Source organism: Scyliorhinus torazame, chromosome 5 (genome assembly GCF_047496885.1).
Source record: "Scyliorhinus torazame isolate Kashiwa2021f chromosome 5, sScyTor2.1, whole genome shotgun sequence".
Lineage (NCBI taxonomy): Eukaryota > Metazoa > Chordata > Chondrichthyes > Carcharhiniformes > Scyliorhinidae > Scyliorhinus > Scyliorhinus torazame.
In genome coordinates, this window is record NC_092711.1 from 207,719,903 (window position 1) to 207,736,920 (window position 17,018).

A 17,018-nucleotide genomic window follows, 5' to 3' on the forward strand; every position below is an offset into this window, starting at 1 on the left:
TGCTTTCTTCATGACAACTCCTTTGCTAATCAGCGCTGACTTGCTACCACATACCGCTGACATAAATTTTCCTGATCATTTGAAAGTTGGTATTCTTGCCTCCTGATAGTTGCAAGATTAAAGGCTTCTGCAATTTGTCTCATTTTTCCAGCAATATTTAAATGATCCCTTTAATTAGAATACTCCTGGGTTTATTTCAGTGGGGATTATTATAGTGTGTAGAACAGATTAATCCCTCATGAATTGCAACACTCAGATGGGTTTAGTAACTTCACAGCTCATTAGGTCCCAAGTGAGAGGGAGAGTTTCAACCCATAAATTCTATTCTCTCGGAACAGATGTTACATTAAAAATACATACATACCAAACAAAGCAGTTTTGCTCCAAGGCTCATAATTACAACCAGACAATCGTCAGATAGTTCAAATTTCCTGCACAATCATGATGACTTTGTGAGTTTGAGCTGGCAGGGTGACGATGTGAGTGTGGTAGCATGCTGGTTATGTTATTAGAGAAGTAATCTAAAGATCTGGACCAATGATCTGGAGATGCGAGTTGAAGTCCCATCGTGGCATTTGGGGGTGGAAGTGGGTGGGGGATTTTATATTCAGTTAATTGAATAAATCTTGAGTTTAAGAAATCTAGCAGCAGTTGTGGCGACTGTGAAACTACTGGATTCTTGTAAAAGAAATCTGGTTCACTCTTGAAATTTTTCATCCTTACATGGTCTGGTCTATATGTAACTCAGACCCACAGCAATGTGGTTGACTCTTAACTATCCTCTGAAATGGCCTAGCGAGTCACTCAGCATTATTAGGATAGGAACATCCTGGCTTTGCCTGCCTGTGACGCCCACATCCTGTGACTGAATTGAGAAAATAAATCAGCTGATTGTGATAGTTTGAACACACCATCAAGGTAAACACTTCAGTGTGCAGTCACGCCTACCTGAATCACGGGAGGCCAGATCTTGCATGTTAAAGTAAAAAGGGTGATGGCGAATCACCAGCCCTGTTTATGTCCCTGCCTGGTTAAATCAATGGAATTGAAATCGGGGGGAAATGTAGAGCATTTTTTATCCTCCATATCAAACATTAGCCTCACCGTCAGAGATATCGATGAGGCCACAAGTTTTAGTTCTGAGTCATTATGAGGCTGAGGCAGGCCGCTGTCAGCCCTTAGACTCCAGGTAAGAGTTGTTCTGACAAGGTCAGTGGCTGACGAACATAATTGGGACAGTTCTTGTGTCCCTATTGCCTCATTTGCGCCCAGAAATGGGGTGGCCAAGGTAACAAAATTGTGTATGCAGTTGAAATCTATAAAATTCTAATAGGCTGGGACAGGGTAGATGCAGGAAGAATGTTCCTGATGGTGGGTGTATTCAGAACCAGGGGTCACAGTCGGAGGATACGGGGTAGAACATTTAGGTCAGAGATGAGGAGTACTTTCCTCACCCACTGAATAGTCGGCCTGTGGAAATAGTTATCACAGGAAGTAGTTGAGGCCAAAACAAAATAAGGGCGACATGGTAGCACAGTTGCTTCACAGCTCCAGGGTCCCAGGATCGATTCCTGGCTTGGGTCACTGTCTGCACGTTCTCCCCGTGTCTGCGTGGGTTTCCTCCGGGTGCTCCGGTTTGCTCCCACAGTCCAAAGATGTGCAGGTTAGACGAGGTTATGCTAAATTGCCCTTAGTCTCCAAAATGGTTGGGAGGGGTTGCTGGGATAGGGTAGAGGTGTGGGCTTTGGTAGGGTGCTCTTTCAAAGGGCCGGTGCAGACTTGATGGGCTGAATGGCCTCCTTCTGCACTGTAAATTCTATGATTGCATGTTTTCAAGAAGCAGTTAGGTATAGCACTTAGGGCACAGGGGATCAAAGGATATGGCGGAAAAGCGGGATTAGTTGGATGATCAGCCATGATCATAATGAATGGCGGAGCAGGTTCGAAGGGACAAATGGCCTCCTCCTGCTCCTATTTTCTATGTGTCTATGCCCCACCTGTCCCATTTCTCGTGTTTTGCCGGCCAGAACTCCCATTGAAAACAGGGAGAAGCTTCCCAGCTAATTGTTAAGTCAGGGTGAAATGCTGCAACTATGAATGCTGAAGTCAATTTTATCTCTGCCCATAGATTATCACCGATTCCTGGTCATAATCATCAAAGCTGAGAGGTAGATGTTTACTTTATACACATGTTAAGAGGGGACTAATCTGCAGACAGGGAAGGCAGAAAGGCAGTTTGACACATTGTAATTTTACCACCGTTCCTTGATGGTTTCGAGCCTCAAAGTATTATCGTGAATCTTCTTGCTGCTGTTGCAGCAGTGTTAAATTCCACCCGCCGCTTCCTTCCATTTCTGATGCTTGCACCCCACCCCTCCCTCCGAGGGCCACTGCTGCCTCTGCAGTATCAGGCCCTTGTCAGACTTCTCAGTTCAAGGTCAGCAAGCTGCTGCTAAAAAGCACACGTTGTGTTAACAACACCTTGTATTTATATAACACCCTAAACCTAGTAAAATATCTCAAGGTGCTGCATAGGAGCATATCAAGTACAATTTGGTATGGTGCCACCTACAGAACTATTCGGACTGGTTAGTTCTAGAGGTATTTTTTGAAGAACATTTTAAAGGAATAAGAGGTGGAGAGTTAGGGTGGTTCAGGGTGGGAATTCCAATGTTATGGGCTTTGGTAGCTCAAGACATGGTGGAGTAACTAAAATACTGTGATGACCCCATGTGCTTGTGTGATGTCTCCTTTAAAGTTAAAGTGGTGTTTCCTGATTATTTTCTGAAGTTGCCATGGAGAACAGCGAAGAAGCAAGGGGTAAATAGAAAGCTAATTGTATTGGGGTAAGGTTTCTGCCCAAGTTTCTGTTTAACGGTACTGAAAACACTGAGAATCTGTGCAAGAGGGAACAAGCACAGTTCTTTCCAAATGAGAGTTTCTGTTTGCCAGTTTTCGAACGGGTACTTGTGGTGAAGCAGGATTCTGAGAGTACAGCAGAGACTGTGTTACTGTGTGTGCGTGAGAGAGTTGGAAAGGACAGAGAGTTGAGGAGAAGAATAGCAGGAGATTATGGGACAAGATAGCAGGACAAGACGCATTGTTGCCAGAGCCCACCAGACTCAATGAGAGGGTTGGAGGTGAGATGCAGCCGGGGAACAGAGAATCGGCGCATTGGCGCCGGACAGAGGCCGCTCTACACGGCTCCCCCCGGTGATTCTCCACCCTGGATGGGCCGAGCAGCCGTGCATGAAATCCATGTCCCGCCGGTGCCGTCCACATGTGCTCTTACTCAGCAGGACCTCGGCGTGCATGCATCCGGTGGCGGCCTGGTGGGGGGTCCGATCCCCGGGGGACCTCCGCCGATGCCTGTCCCGCAAACGGGGCTTTCTGATCGATGGGCCGGCCTCTCGGGCTGGGGGCCTCTTTTGCTCTGTGCCAGCCCCTGTAGCCCTACGCCATGTTGCGTTGAGGCCGGCGCAGAGAACAAAGCCACTGCCCATGCACACATTGGCGCCGGTCCCACTGCGCATGCGCATACCCACAGCGCCCATCTGACGTCGGCATCGGCAGCTGGAGCGGAGTGGGCTGCTCCAGTGCCATGCTGGCCCCCTGTATGGGTCAGAATCGCTGCTCCTTAGGGCAAGTTGACGCCGTCGTGAAACGTGACGGCGTCTACAACGGCGTCAACACTTAGCCTCAGGATCAGAGATTCCCACCCTGAGTGTGTGGTGATTTTGTTGGTGAGGATCACGGCTTGCATGTCATGGCTTAGTAAATGCAGGAAGGTGACAAATTTGGGGGCAATGGCATTTGAGGATATTTCGTAAGCCTTTGCAATTGACAGATTCAAATCTTTTATGAGGTCAAAAAAGACCAGGTACAATGGTTGGTGCTGTTCTCGAGTTTCTCGAACTTGCTGCGCAGTGAAGGTCATGTCTGTGATGCTCTTGATGATCTAAAAAAAGTACTGTCACCATGGAAGGAGTTCCTCGGTCACTGGGAAGTTGAGGAAGATCATTTGAATGATCTTTATCTGTGGCAGGCAGCACAGAGCTCCACTGTAGTGAACATGATCAAACTACTCTACCTTCTTGAATGTACTCATGATCACAGTATCCCCGAGATCCCCTGGCATGCACTCTTCTTCCAAGGTGAGGTTGTGCAGCCATGCCAAGAGTGGATCTCGCCATGCCTGGACTTGGCTGTAATCTACAGAAGATGCAAAACTGTTCAACCCGTGCTGCCTTCAATCGAAAACTAAAACCACTCCAACCTTAGCCACAATTAGCCAAAATTTTATGCCACCTGAGATTAGTGACTTGAAACTAAAGTTATCTTGCAGGTTCTGCACCAATACAAAAGCAGAAACAAAGTTGTGTTGACGCAGGAGCTGCAGTCTAATTGGTCCATTAGGATGTACTCATATTGGAGACCTATAAGGGCTAAAATATTTTTCTGAAAGAACTTTGGGCGGGATTCTGTGATCCTGAGGCTAAGCGTTGACGGCATCAACATGGCCTCAGACTCAGCAATTCTGGCCCCTACAGAGGGCCAGCACGGCACTGGATGAACCCACGCCGCTCCAGCTGCTGATCCCAATGTGGGCGCCGCGGGATCCGCGCATGCGCAGTGGCACCAGTGCCAATGCGCAGTGGCTCCCTTCTCCGCACCGGCCCCGACGCAATATGGCGTAGGGCTACAGGGGCCGGCGTGGAAGAAAGGAGGCCCCCAGCATGAGAGGCCGGCCCGCTGATCAATGGGCCCCGATCGCGGGCCAGGCCACAATGGAGGCCCTCCCTCTCCCCCCACAGGCCGCCCCCGGACCCTTCCATGCAGAGGTCCCGCCGGCTGAGCAGGTTAGAATGGCGGCGGAGGGACTCGGAATTTTTGCTACGGCTGCACGGCCCATCCCGGGCCGAGAATCCGCGGGGGGGTCGTGTAGAATGGCCTCCGACCGGCACCGCACCGACCACGCCAGCGCCAATGGCGCTGATCCTCCGCACGTCCCAGTATCAGGACGGCGTGGCGCGATTCGCGCCGGTCAGGGCGATTCTCCGGCCCGGCCCTGGGCTGAGAGAATCCCGCCCTTTATTTTCAGAGGAGCTTTGCCCAAACGTGATCATATCTGAATAGGATAAACCTTATGGTTGACATATTAGATCAGGACAAGCGGTGAAATCAGATTCAACAAAGCACACTATTTATGAGTTGGTATCATGCAATGTTCTGGAATATTATAAGAACGTGACAAGCCCACTAGTACCTTCCAGAGATCATCTTTATCCAGTCAGGCTCCAATCTCAGTACCGATGTTCAATATGGAGATGGTGCTGTGTTACAGTTCACACAGGGAGTCCAAGTTGCTGTGGCATCAAGCACCTTTTAGAGGCATGTTGTAGCCTGAAGCGATGGATAGTGATAGTAGAGGCTCCAGCATTCTTTCCATCACAGAGCTGACCAGGAATTTCTTCACATTTACTGCCTGCCATTGGCATGTTGGATGATTTTGTAGGTTGACAATCAACCTGTTTGGTCACATCGGAAACACAATTTCCTCGACAAGTTAGTCCTGAGGTGGGACTTGAAGCCAGAGCTTCTGACTCGGAGGCAGGGATTTTACCCATTGCACCACAAGACCTCCTCAATAAGGTGTATGCAGGCAAGCTATTTTCTCTGGTGGTATTTGGGGGATCCAAAACAACGAGATTCAACTTCAAAATTAAAACTATGGGATGATTTTTCCGGCATTAGGTGGGAGCGGAGAATCGAGAGGAAGTTCCAAAATGGCTTTCACGCCATTGGAATTTCCCGGCTCGATTATTCCCACCACCTACCGGAAACATAATGGGATTTCCACCATGGAAGGTTGGGAACCCTATTACCATTAATTTAAACATCATCAGCGGGCTTTCCCGTTGCATCAACCCCTCACGTAAGGATTTAACTCCTCCCCCACACCCCCTTCCCAATGCGTGATGTGACAGGAGCGGGATTTCTAATATGCATTGACAAACACGGACCTGGCGAGAGCCCCCGGGGAGAGGAAAGTAGGTTATGCCTGGGCACCACCTTGACGGCTTCTGTTAAGTGGGTTTAGGGTGGAAGGGGTTCCCTTGTCCGTGGGGTACTTGTGTTTCTTTTCTTATTTTCATCGTTTTCCGCTTGGGGCATCCTGACCTGGCAGAAGCCGGGTTTGCTGGCGGGGTAGGCTCTGTCAGCATGACGTACTGAGACCTGGTTCGAGGATTTTCTTTCTATAATGTGTCAAAAGATATGGCAGGAAAATATGCGGCTGACAGGCTACACGTCGATTTTCACAGCTGACTTGACAAGAGTAAAAAAAAAAGAAAATCCCGGCGTACGTCTTTCGAGAGCGATTTGAGGGGAAAGTCTTCAGCCAAAAGGTCTGAAATCTGGAATGCTCTCCCTCGTAAAAACTGAAATTGATAGGTTTTTGTTTGGAAAGAGTATTATGTGTGTTATGGAACCAAGGAAGATGCATGGAGTTGAGACACAGATCAGTCATGATCTAATTGAATAGTGGAATAGATTGAAGGATTGAATGGCCTCATTTGTTTTCTCACGCTAACTTGGGACAAGCAATAAAACAACCTTGTAAGTGTCACCCGCATCTCAAGAACAAATAAACATTAACGACTTTAGGTTTGTGGCTTTAGATACAAACTAAAGGTCCATCTGAAAAGCATTTAGACAATGAGATACAGTTAACGCTTTATTCAGATATTAACAAGAATGATCAGACTATGCTCTGCTACAAATATTAAATTGGTTTAACCGTGACTGTTTAAAGCACAGTAGACATAGCCTTAAAGGCTGACTCTCACAATTAAGGAATGCTTTCACTGTGTGAGATATGCTGAAATAATGCCTCAAGTGTGGCTTACTGGCCTGGCTCACTGATGTTGTGTTTTAACTTGAACTGCCAGAGCATCACTTTGATTAAAAGTAAGTGAGGCAGCAGGAGGCCACCTTGGTTTTTAAAAGGGATAGAATTATACTACAAAAGCAAAATGCTGCAGGTGCTTGAAGTGGCACTGAGGATAGTTAATGTGAGATTGCCTCTTCAGATCAGACTATGTTAGCCCCTTATTCTGAGCACTAGAGGGCACCCGCTGCAAAACAATCTGATGTAATGTGGTTAATAATTTAACGTGGGTGTGCTCTGAGTATCTGTGACAAGGTCACACAAACCCGAAAAATATGTCTCAAATTCCCCAATCTGTTACCAGTGGAGATATCAACCCAGAAAGTGAGTTTACAGCTCTGTTATAAACATGGAACAGGAATTACACTAATGGCATCAAATGTTTATGCTGCATAATTATGTGGTTTAATTTGACAACATAAATATTAATGGGAAAATCCCAAAATAACTACTAAAGGTGCGAGTTTGTTCATTTTAGGGAACAACCTCTGAAGTTGTTGAGAATGTGCGCCAGTTCTTGGATGTCATAACAGTGTGTTGATGTGCTTGGGAACTCGTTATCGATAAGACTAATTGCTCGTTTTCAACCATTCAATCCCATTGATAAACTGGTACAGTTAGTCTTATCCCAGTTACTTTTCCTTTCCTGCCAACAGTGCTTGCTCTTGTTGAAATTGTTGCTTCAGTTTGGCTTTTTTCTCCAAGTTCCATTTGGTGAGGTTCTCATGATTTTTAAAAGCCTGCAGTAAAGACACAGAAAGAATGTAAAATTCAGTGCACTGTAGGATTGCAAAATGCTGTGAACAAGCTTGGTTTTCCAGTGAGGAAACAATCTATACTCTACCAATAACTTGATCACTCTACATTTGGCACGTTGGTGCAGCATGCCAACGTGTCTACATGCAGCAAGACCTGGACAACATTAAGGCTTGGGCTGATAAGTGGCAAGCAACACCCATGCCAAACAATGGCCATTTGTAACAAGAGAGAATCTAAGCATCTCCCTTGGACATTCAATGGCATTACCATTGCTGCATTCCCCACTATCAACATTTCTGGGGGCTGCCATTGACCAAAAATGGAACTGAACCAGCCATTTAAATACTGTGGCTACAACGGAAGGCTGGGAATTCTCTAACAAATTACTCACGTCCCGACCCTCCGAAGCTTGTCACCATCTACAAGGCACAAGATAGGAGTGTGATGGAATACTCCCCACTTGCCCGGATGAGTGCAGCTCCACATCATCTTGGACAAAGCAGCCCACTTGATTGGCACCTCTTCCACCACCTTAAACATTACCTCCTTCCACGACCAATGCACAATAGCAGCAGGGTGTACCATCTGCAAGATACACTGCAGCAAGTCTTCAAGGCTCCTTTTCCAGCACCTGCACCTTCCAAACCTGCAACCTCTAGCACTTAAAGGTAGCAGACACATGGGAATACCACCCCTCCAAATTCCCCTCCATGCCACATACCATTCTGACTTGGAACTATATCGCCATTCTTTCACTGTTACTAGATCAAAATCCCTAACAGCACAGTGGATGGACCTATGCCACATGGACTGCAGTGGTTCAAGAAGGCAGCTCAATACCATCTTCCCAAGCCAATTACGGATGCCAATATACTGTGAAATAATTTTTAAAAAATGTTCTCCTTACTGGCAGTCACTCTCTGCAACTTCAGTGTACCCATCCTATCCTGCTCTAAGGCCTGAGCACCCAACAGCCCTGTCTTTACCAATCTTACATTGGTTCCCACTGCCCAAATGCTTTGAATTTAGAGTGCTCATCTTAGTCATTAAATTTCTTCACTTCTTCCTATTTCTGAAATGTTTACCAGCCCTTCAACACCAGGTCACACAACCTCGCCATTCTTCTATCAGTGGCGTCTTCAGCACCCTCATGCCCTTCGCCACATCAATATGCATTCAAACACCTGATCATTCCACCTGCTTCCTTGATCAAGTCTTTGTGCCGACCTGTCATAATTTCCTTTCGCTCAATGTCCATTCTTTTGATTTAAGCTCTGTGAAGCGTTTCAGGATGTTATTCTATCTTAAATAAATGCAGCAATTGTTGGTATTCCTAGGGCAGACTCTCTAATGGACTGTGATCCACAGCGGTGACTCTCTAATGGATTGTACTTCCCAGGGAATACTCTCTGATGGACTGTAATTCCCAGCGATGACTCTCTGATGGACTGTAATTCCCAGGGATGACTCTCTAATGGACTGTTGGTCTGTGATCCTCTGGGTAACTCTCTAATGGACTGTAATTCTTGGCTGTAACTCCTTAACAAATCTGTATTTCCTCAATATGGTTATGCCACTATTCTTAAATATTGTACTATCCTTTCATAGTTGCAGTTTATTGCAACAACCCAATTGTTTACTGCACCCTTCAAGTTTCTCAATAGCAAATCCCTCAAATCTCTTTCTATCTCGCTCTACGGTTGAAGAGTCGGGTTATTCTGCTGAGCTAGAGCAACCTGTTTCAATAACACATCTCATGGCTGTCAAATGTCAGATATGTACAATCTAAAAGTGTCCTCGCTGGCAAAGACTATAGAAACCCACTGATTTAGCATATCCACTCACTTCTATTCATCCTCACTCAGTTCCACTGGGACTTGCCTTCTTCCCAGAATCGTCTCGTTACCAGAATTTATTGGCCTGGTATTTTGCATTTGCCTCCGCATCTCAGTTCCCCTGGCACCTCTAACTCTCTCCACCATCCCTCATACATTGTTTGCAAATCATGTTCAGAATTTTTAATGTACAGCAGAGCTGAAAGTTGACAGCCCTACAGTCTGCTTTCGTACTATTTATTCTTGGGTTCTTTCAGTTTTGCCTCATCACAGGGAGAAAGTGTTTAATTCAGCACACTTAATGTGATATACACACTGGCTAGTACTTAACCACCCAGACTATTGTTCTTTCTGATACCACAGAATATATTCTACAACAGAAATTTAATTTGTTGAACAGGATGACAGCACATATTCACAGATATTGACGAATTGAGAGTTTCACATAAACTGCATTCAATATGGCTTCAATGCATCAAATTAAGTCCCATTAAAGAGTCATATGTGGGAACTATGGATTCATGAGAGATAACTTAATGTTTTTTTCGACTGATTCCTTTTAGTCTTGTCCTTTGCTCTGTCAGACGTTCACATTACAACATAAACTACTTTGTGGGCTTAGTGGGCTGGTTTAGCACAGGGCTAAATCGCTGGCTTTGAAAGCAGACCAAAACAGGCCAGCAGCACGGTTCGATTCCCGTACCAGCCTCCTGAACAGGCGCTAGAATGTGGCGACTAGGGGCTTTTCACAGTAACTTCATTTGAAGCCTACTTGTGACAATAAGCGATTTTCATTTTTCATTTCATTTGTACAGACCAGTACTGCAAAGTGACCCAGTCCGGCACGGCACTGCAGGGTGACCCAGTCCAGCACGGCACTGCAGGGTGACCCAGTCCAGCACGGCACTGCAGGGTGACCCAGTCCAGCACGGCACTGCAGGGTGACCCAGTCCAGCACGGCACTGCAGGGTGACCCAGTCCAGCACGGCACTGCAGGGTGACCCAGTCCAGCACGGCACTTCAGGGTGACCACCCAGTCCAGCACGGCACTGCAGGGTGACCCAGTCCAGCACGGCACTTCAGGGTGACCCAGTCCAGCACGGCACTTCAGGGTGACCCAGTCCGGCACGGCACTTCAGGGTGACCCAGTCCGGCACGGCACTTCAGGGTGACCCAGTCCGGCAGAGTACAGCACGGGCACGGCACGGCACTGCAGGGCGACTATCTATCCGTATTTTTGGGGATTGACCCATAGTTTCATTTTTTGACCCCTATTTCTTCCGGGTTCTCTCAGCTATTTGTCCTGTTTTTCTCAGGCAGTGACTGGGAGATTGCTGGGAATCTCCTGTTGCTGCCACCTGGTGATCAGGCTAATTTTTTTTGTCAGTCACAAGGTGCAGAAAGGGCCCCAGGAGAGTTAAACTGCATATTTAGAAAGACACATTGAACCTAATTAATTCTTTCAGTGATTAAGGCCCCCATCCTTTCCTTTGTCACCAGCACCATCCCACACCGCTCTCACAGCCAACCATCCACCCCCCTCGCCCCCCCCCGCTGCTCTCACCAGTCCATTCTCCACTGGTTCGAGTCATACTTGATACAAAGGAAAATAGATGTTGTTGTTAGAGGTCCAACATCTCAGCTCCATGACTTCACTGCAGGAGATCCTTAGGGGAGTATCCTTGGATCAATCATCTTCAGCAATGACCTTCCCTCCACATAAGGTCAGAAGTGGGGATGCTCGCACAATGTTCAACACCATCACAACACCTCAGATACTGAAGCAGTCCGTGTCCACATGAAGCAAGGCCTGGATGACATTTAGGCTTGGGTTGCTGAATGGCAAGTAACATTGATGTGACACAAGTGCTACACAATGACCATCTCCAAATAGAGAGAATCTAACCATCTGCTCTTGACATTACCATTCCTGAATCCATTATTATCAACATTTTGAGACAAGTAAGCTACCTCCCAACTCCTCAAATCCTGTCCACTATCTCCAAGGCAAAAAGTCAAGAGTGTGGTGGAAAGATTCTGACATGCCTGGATGAGTGCAGCTTCAACATGAGTCAAAGGCCGACACCACCCAGGATACAGCAACTTACTTGATTGGTATCACGTCCACCACAATCATCATTCACTTCCTCACCATACGGTATGTGCCATCTACATAATTGCTCTGCCAACTTGACTAGGCTTCTCCATCGGCATCTTCCAACCCTGTGACCTCTATCACCTAGAATGTCAGAAGATGCATGGGAATACCGCCGGTGAAAGTTTATCTCCAAACCTCATACCATCCCGTCCTGGAACTATATTGCTGTTCCTTCATTGTCACTGGGTCAAAATTTTGTACCTCCTTCCTTATAGCACCCTGGGTGTATCCGCACCTGATGGACTGGAGTGGTTCAAGGTAGCCCACCACCATATTCTCAGATCAATAAGGGATGGACAATGAATGCTGGTACAGCTTACGGTGCAACATCCCATGCATGGATTGAGAAAAGGATGCTTACACTCAGTGTGGTACAGCTTGGCATATCTGTGTTTTGTATGGCACAGCCAAGCACAGTTACTGTAAAATTCTTCTTTAAACGTCCTTCCCAAACTCATGATGATTTTCTATTTTTACAATTCTTGCCTAAAGCGTCATTGTTCATTATGAAATGATTATTTAAATCGGACAATTACTTTCTCACTTGCGCCTGTCAATTGGCATATGATTTGCTGCTACATAACTGTAACTGTGCAGAAGCCAAGAGAGGTGAGGCTACCTCCAGGACATACACTTGGATATATGAACTTCACAACCAATGCAGTATAACTCTGGTATGAAGCCAGCTTGGATACTTTTGACCTTCAATTTGAATGGTTGAGATGCATGAACTAATTATTTTTCAATCCAAAATACTATAAAGAAATAATATGCATTTATATAGCACATCACAAAGTGCTTTACACCCAATGAACCATTTTTGGAGTGTCACCTTCATAGCCACTCACCCAGTATCCACTTGAAGCAGACCCTCAGGAGCCAATGTGGAGGTGACAAACATACACTTCCAACAATCTAACAGAGCTCTCACTCACACATACTTGATATAGAAAGAAAACTCTCATTCATGAAACTCGTTTAAAGGTTCTAAATCCCTTCAAGTGGTCAATCTGATATAAACACACTTCTATTCAGCAACCACAAATATAGCAAATCTTTTAATAGCCTCCTGAAACTGTCAATGAAAATGTGAACTAAGCCAAACATTCAAAATGGGCTCATCTGCAATAACAACCTGTGGGAAATTCCAATAAGGAACTCCATTGAAACTGCCGGAATAGATGGCTAATCTTTCTTTTTCTAACCTATACGAGATGGCCTGTCAATCAGAGCTGTCCAGCAAGCAGTGTTTATTTTCATATACCTGACAGTTTGAGACTTTTTTGTTTCATGTTTAATGGGCTGGGCATTTAAATCACATCACATCATGATCAATCATGACATTCAAACTAACCTCATCTGCCCTTCAAGAGTGTTTACCTCTCCCCCACACATTTGTGACTGCCGCATTGTTGGTTAAGCGCAGCAGTATATTCAGCAGATCCATGTATCAGTCCTATGTGATTCCCAGCCGCACCCCCTTCTCTCTACGGACAAGAATGATATTGACTGGTAATTACGGCAGGACTTGCACACCTGGGTCCTGTCCTCTATTCTTCAACGTTTTATTAACTCCACGGATTTGTCTCAGCTCTGCAGATATCCGGCATGCAGTTCCCCAAAACAGCGATTTTTTTATTTATTTTTTTTAAAAAGAGGTTAGTTGTGGGATATATATTGGCCAGCAAGGATGTCCCTGTTCTTCTTGGGATACTTCCATGAGAACCATGGGAACATGGCAGCGCGCTGACGCAATGGTTAGCACTGCTGCCTCACAGCACCGAGGTCCCAGGTTCGATTCCGGCTCTGGGTCACTGTCCGTGTGGAGTTTGCACATTTTCCCCATGTCTTCGTGGGTTTCACCCCCACAACCCAAAGATGTGCAAGGTAGGTGCATTGGCCTCGCTAAGTTGCCCCTTAACTAAATAAAAAATAATTAAGCAGCAGGTCCACTGAGCTGTCTATCCCTGGGAACAGTCAGGATGAACCTACCTTCTTTCCTGAGACCACCATTATGAGACAGGCCACAGCGGTCAAACCGATCATCAGGTAGCACATCTTCACCCTTATTTTGTTCCTGGCTGAGTAAAGCATTTCAATCCTGCGGAAATATTTCCAAAAAGAACCCAATATAAAAAGAGGGAGAATGACTGTGGGATCAAACATCCAAGACCCCACATAGAATGTGTTTGCACAGGCTCACCCGAATTAAACGCACACTCAACAACCATGCAACCCCCAGCCTTCCCACCCATATAACACTCCGGAACTCCTCTTCCTGCCATCAGAACCTGCATTCATTCAAAATTAGATAACCTCATAATCAAGCTCCTCATACCCCATTGAACCAGCCTCCCCATACCCCATTTAAACAGACATTTCCAATAATGGATGCTTTTATAGGTCACTCCAGAATATACTGACTGAGCAGGTGAAACAACTCAATACGGAGACTGGACAACCCTTTGTGACAGTTTCGCAGTAAGCTACAAGTTGTTCTCCACTTTTTACAGAATAAGTTAAACTTATTACAATCACATTGAATAAAGCTTTCATAGAACCCCTACAGGGCAGAAGGAGGCCTTGCGGCCCATCGAGTCTGCACCGGCCCTCTGAAAGAGCACTCTATCTAGGCCCTAACTCCCGTAACCTCTGTAAAATACCTAACCTGCACATCTTTAGTCTGTTGGAGGAAACCGGATCACCCAGAGGAAGCCCACGTAGACATGGGGAAAAAGTGCAAACTCCACACAGCCACCAAAGGTCGGAATTGAACCAGGTCCCCGGCGCTGTGAGGCAGCAGTGCTAACCACTGTGCCACTGTCCCGTCCATTTCAATATGGCTGCTCATAACCTCAAGACTGTTAATAGGGTCCAAGCCGTTTGATGAAGCCCAAACCAAGACACAGAGCTTTTCTTTGCCTATTGATAGCCCTCTCATCTTGTTCCTTGTGTCCTTGTTCATGAGTCACTGAAAGCTAACATGCAGGTACAGCAAACAATTAAGAAGGCAAATGTGGGGAAGCGGGTAATGTTCGAGGCAACGACTATAGTGGCGGATAACGGGGGCAGATACGTGATGGTGAGTGGCAAACGACAGGGGGAGACGGTGGTTTTGGTAAACGTATATGCCCCGAACTGGGATGATGCCAATTTTATGAGACGGATGCTAGGACGCATTCCGGACCTAGAGATGGGAAAGCTGATAATGGGGGGAGATTTTAATACTGTGTTGGAACCAGGGCTGGATAGGTCGAAGTCCAGGACTGGAAGGAGGCCGGCAGCAGCCAAGGTACTTAAAGATTTTATGGAGCAGATGGGAGGTGTAGACCCGTGGAGATTTAGCAGACCTAGGAGTAGGGAGTTCTCGTTTTTCTCCTATGTCCATAAAGTCTACTCGCGAATAGACTTTTTTGTGCTGGGAAGGGCGTTGATCCCGAAGGTGAGGGGAACGGAGTATACGGCTATAGCCATTTCGGATCACGCTCCACACTGGGTAGACTTGGAGATAGGGGAGGAAACAGGAGGGCGCCCACCCTGGAGAATGGACATGGGACTAATGGCAGATGAGGGGGTGTGTCTAAGGGTGAGGGGGTGCATTGAAAAGTACTTGGAACTCAATGATAATGGGGAGGTTCAGGTGGGAGTGGTCTGGGAGGCGCTGAAGGCGGTGGTTAGAGGGGAGCTGATATCAATAAGGGCACATAAAGGGAAGCAGGAGAGTAAGGAACGGGAGCGGTCGCTGCAAGAACTTGAGGGTGGACAGACAATGTGCGGAAGCACCGGAGGAGGGACTGTACAGGGAAAGGCAAAGGCTACATGTAGAATTTGACTTGCTGACTACGGGCACTGCAGAGGCACAATGGAGGAAGGCACAGGGTGTACAGTACGAATATGGGGAGAAGGCGAGCAGGTTGCTGGCACACCAATTGAGGAAAAGGGGAGCAGCGAGGGAAATAGGGGGAGTGAGGGATGAGGAAGGAGAGATGGAGCGGGGAGCGGAGAGAGTGAATGGAGTGTTCAAGACATTTTATAAAAAATTATATGAAGCTCAACCCCGGATGGGAGGGAGAGAATGATGGGCTTCTTGGATCGGCTGGAATTTCCCAAGGTGGAAGAGCAGGAAAGGGTGGGACTGGGAGCACAGATCGAGGTAGAAGAAGTGGTGAAAGGAATTAGGAGCATGCAGGCGGGAAAGGCCCCGGGACCGGATGGATTCCCAGTCGAATTCTATAGAAAATATGTGGACTTGCTCGCCCCGGTATTGACGAGGACCTTTAATGAGGCAAAGGAAAGGGGACAACTGCCCCCGACTATGTCTGAAGCAACTATATCGCTTCTCTTAAAGAAGGAAAAGGACCCGCTACAATGCGGGTCCTATAGACCTATTTCCCTCCTAAATGTAGATGCCAAGATCCTGGCCAAGGTAATGGCAATGAGAATAGAGGAATGTGTCCCGGGGGTGGTCCACGAGGACCAAACTGGGTTTGTGAAGGGGAGACAGCTGAACACGAATATACGGAGGCTGTTAGGGGTAATGATGATGGCCCCATCAGAGGGGGAAACGGAGATAGTAGTGGCGATGGATGCCGAGAAAGCATTTGATAGAGTGGAGTGGGATTATTTGTGGGAGGTGTTGAGGAGATTTGGTTTTGGAGAGGGGTATGTTAGATGGGTGCAGCTGTTGTATAGGGCCCCGATGGCGAGCGTGGTCACGAATGGACGGGGATCTGCATATTTCCGGCTCCATAGAGGGACAAGGCAGGGATGCCCTCTGTCCCCATTATTGTTTGCACTGGCGATTGAGCCCTGGCGATAGCGTTGAGGGGTTCCAAGAAGTGGAGGGGAGTACTTAGGGGAGGAGAAGAACACCGGGTATCTTTGTATGTGGACGATTTGCTACTATACGTGGCAGACCCGGCGGAGGGGATGCCAGAAATAATGCGGATACTTGGGGAGTTTGGGGATTTTTCAGGGTATAAATTGAACATGGGGAAAAGTGAGTTGTTTGTGGTGCATCCAGGGGAGCAGAGAAATAGAGGACCTACCGTTGAGGAAGGTAACAAGGGACTTTAGTTACCTGGGGATCCAGATAGCCAAGAATTGGGGCACATTGCATAGGTTAAATTTAACACGGTTGGTGGAACAAATGGAGGAGGATTTCAAGAGATGGGATATGGTATCCCGGTCACTGGCAGGGAGGGTGCAGGCGGTTAAGATGGTGGTCCTCCCGAGATTCCTCTTTGTGTTTCAGTGCCTCCCGGTGGTGATCACGAAGGCTTTTTTTTAAAAAAGGATTGAAAAGAGCATCATGGGT

The 17,018-nt window shown here is 46.9% G+C and overlaps 1 protein-coding gene across 1 annotated transcript in view; it reads right to left on the reverse strand.

Moving 5' to 3' along the window:
- Nucleotides 1-6,723: 6,723 nt before the first annotated feature.
- Nucleotides 6,724-17,018, reverse strand: part of LOC140420912 (protein FAM162B-like) — a 32,024-nt gene continuing 21,729 nt past the window's right edge. Inside the window, exons 3-4 of the mRNA XM_072505058.1 lie at nt 13,694-13,802; nt 6,724-7,689 (exon numbers count right to left, since the gene is read on the reverse strand). Of these exons, the coding sequence (XP_072361159.1) occupies nt 7,582-7,689; nt 13,694-13,802 (217 nt within the window). The 3' untranslated portion in view covers nt 6,724-7,581. The remainder of the gene's footprint in view (nt 7,690-13,693; nt 13,803-17,018) is intronic.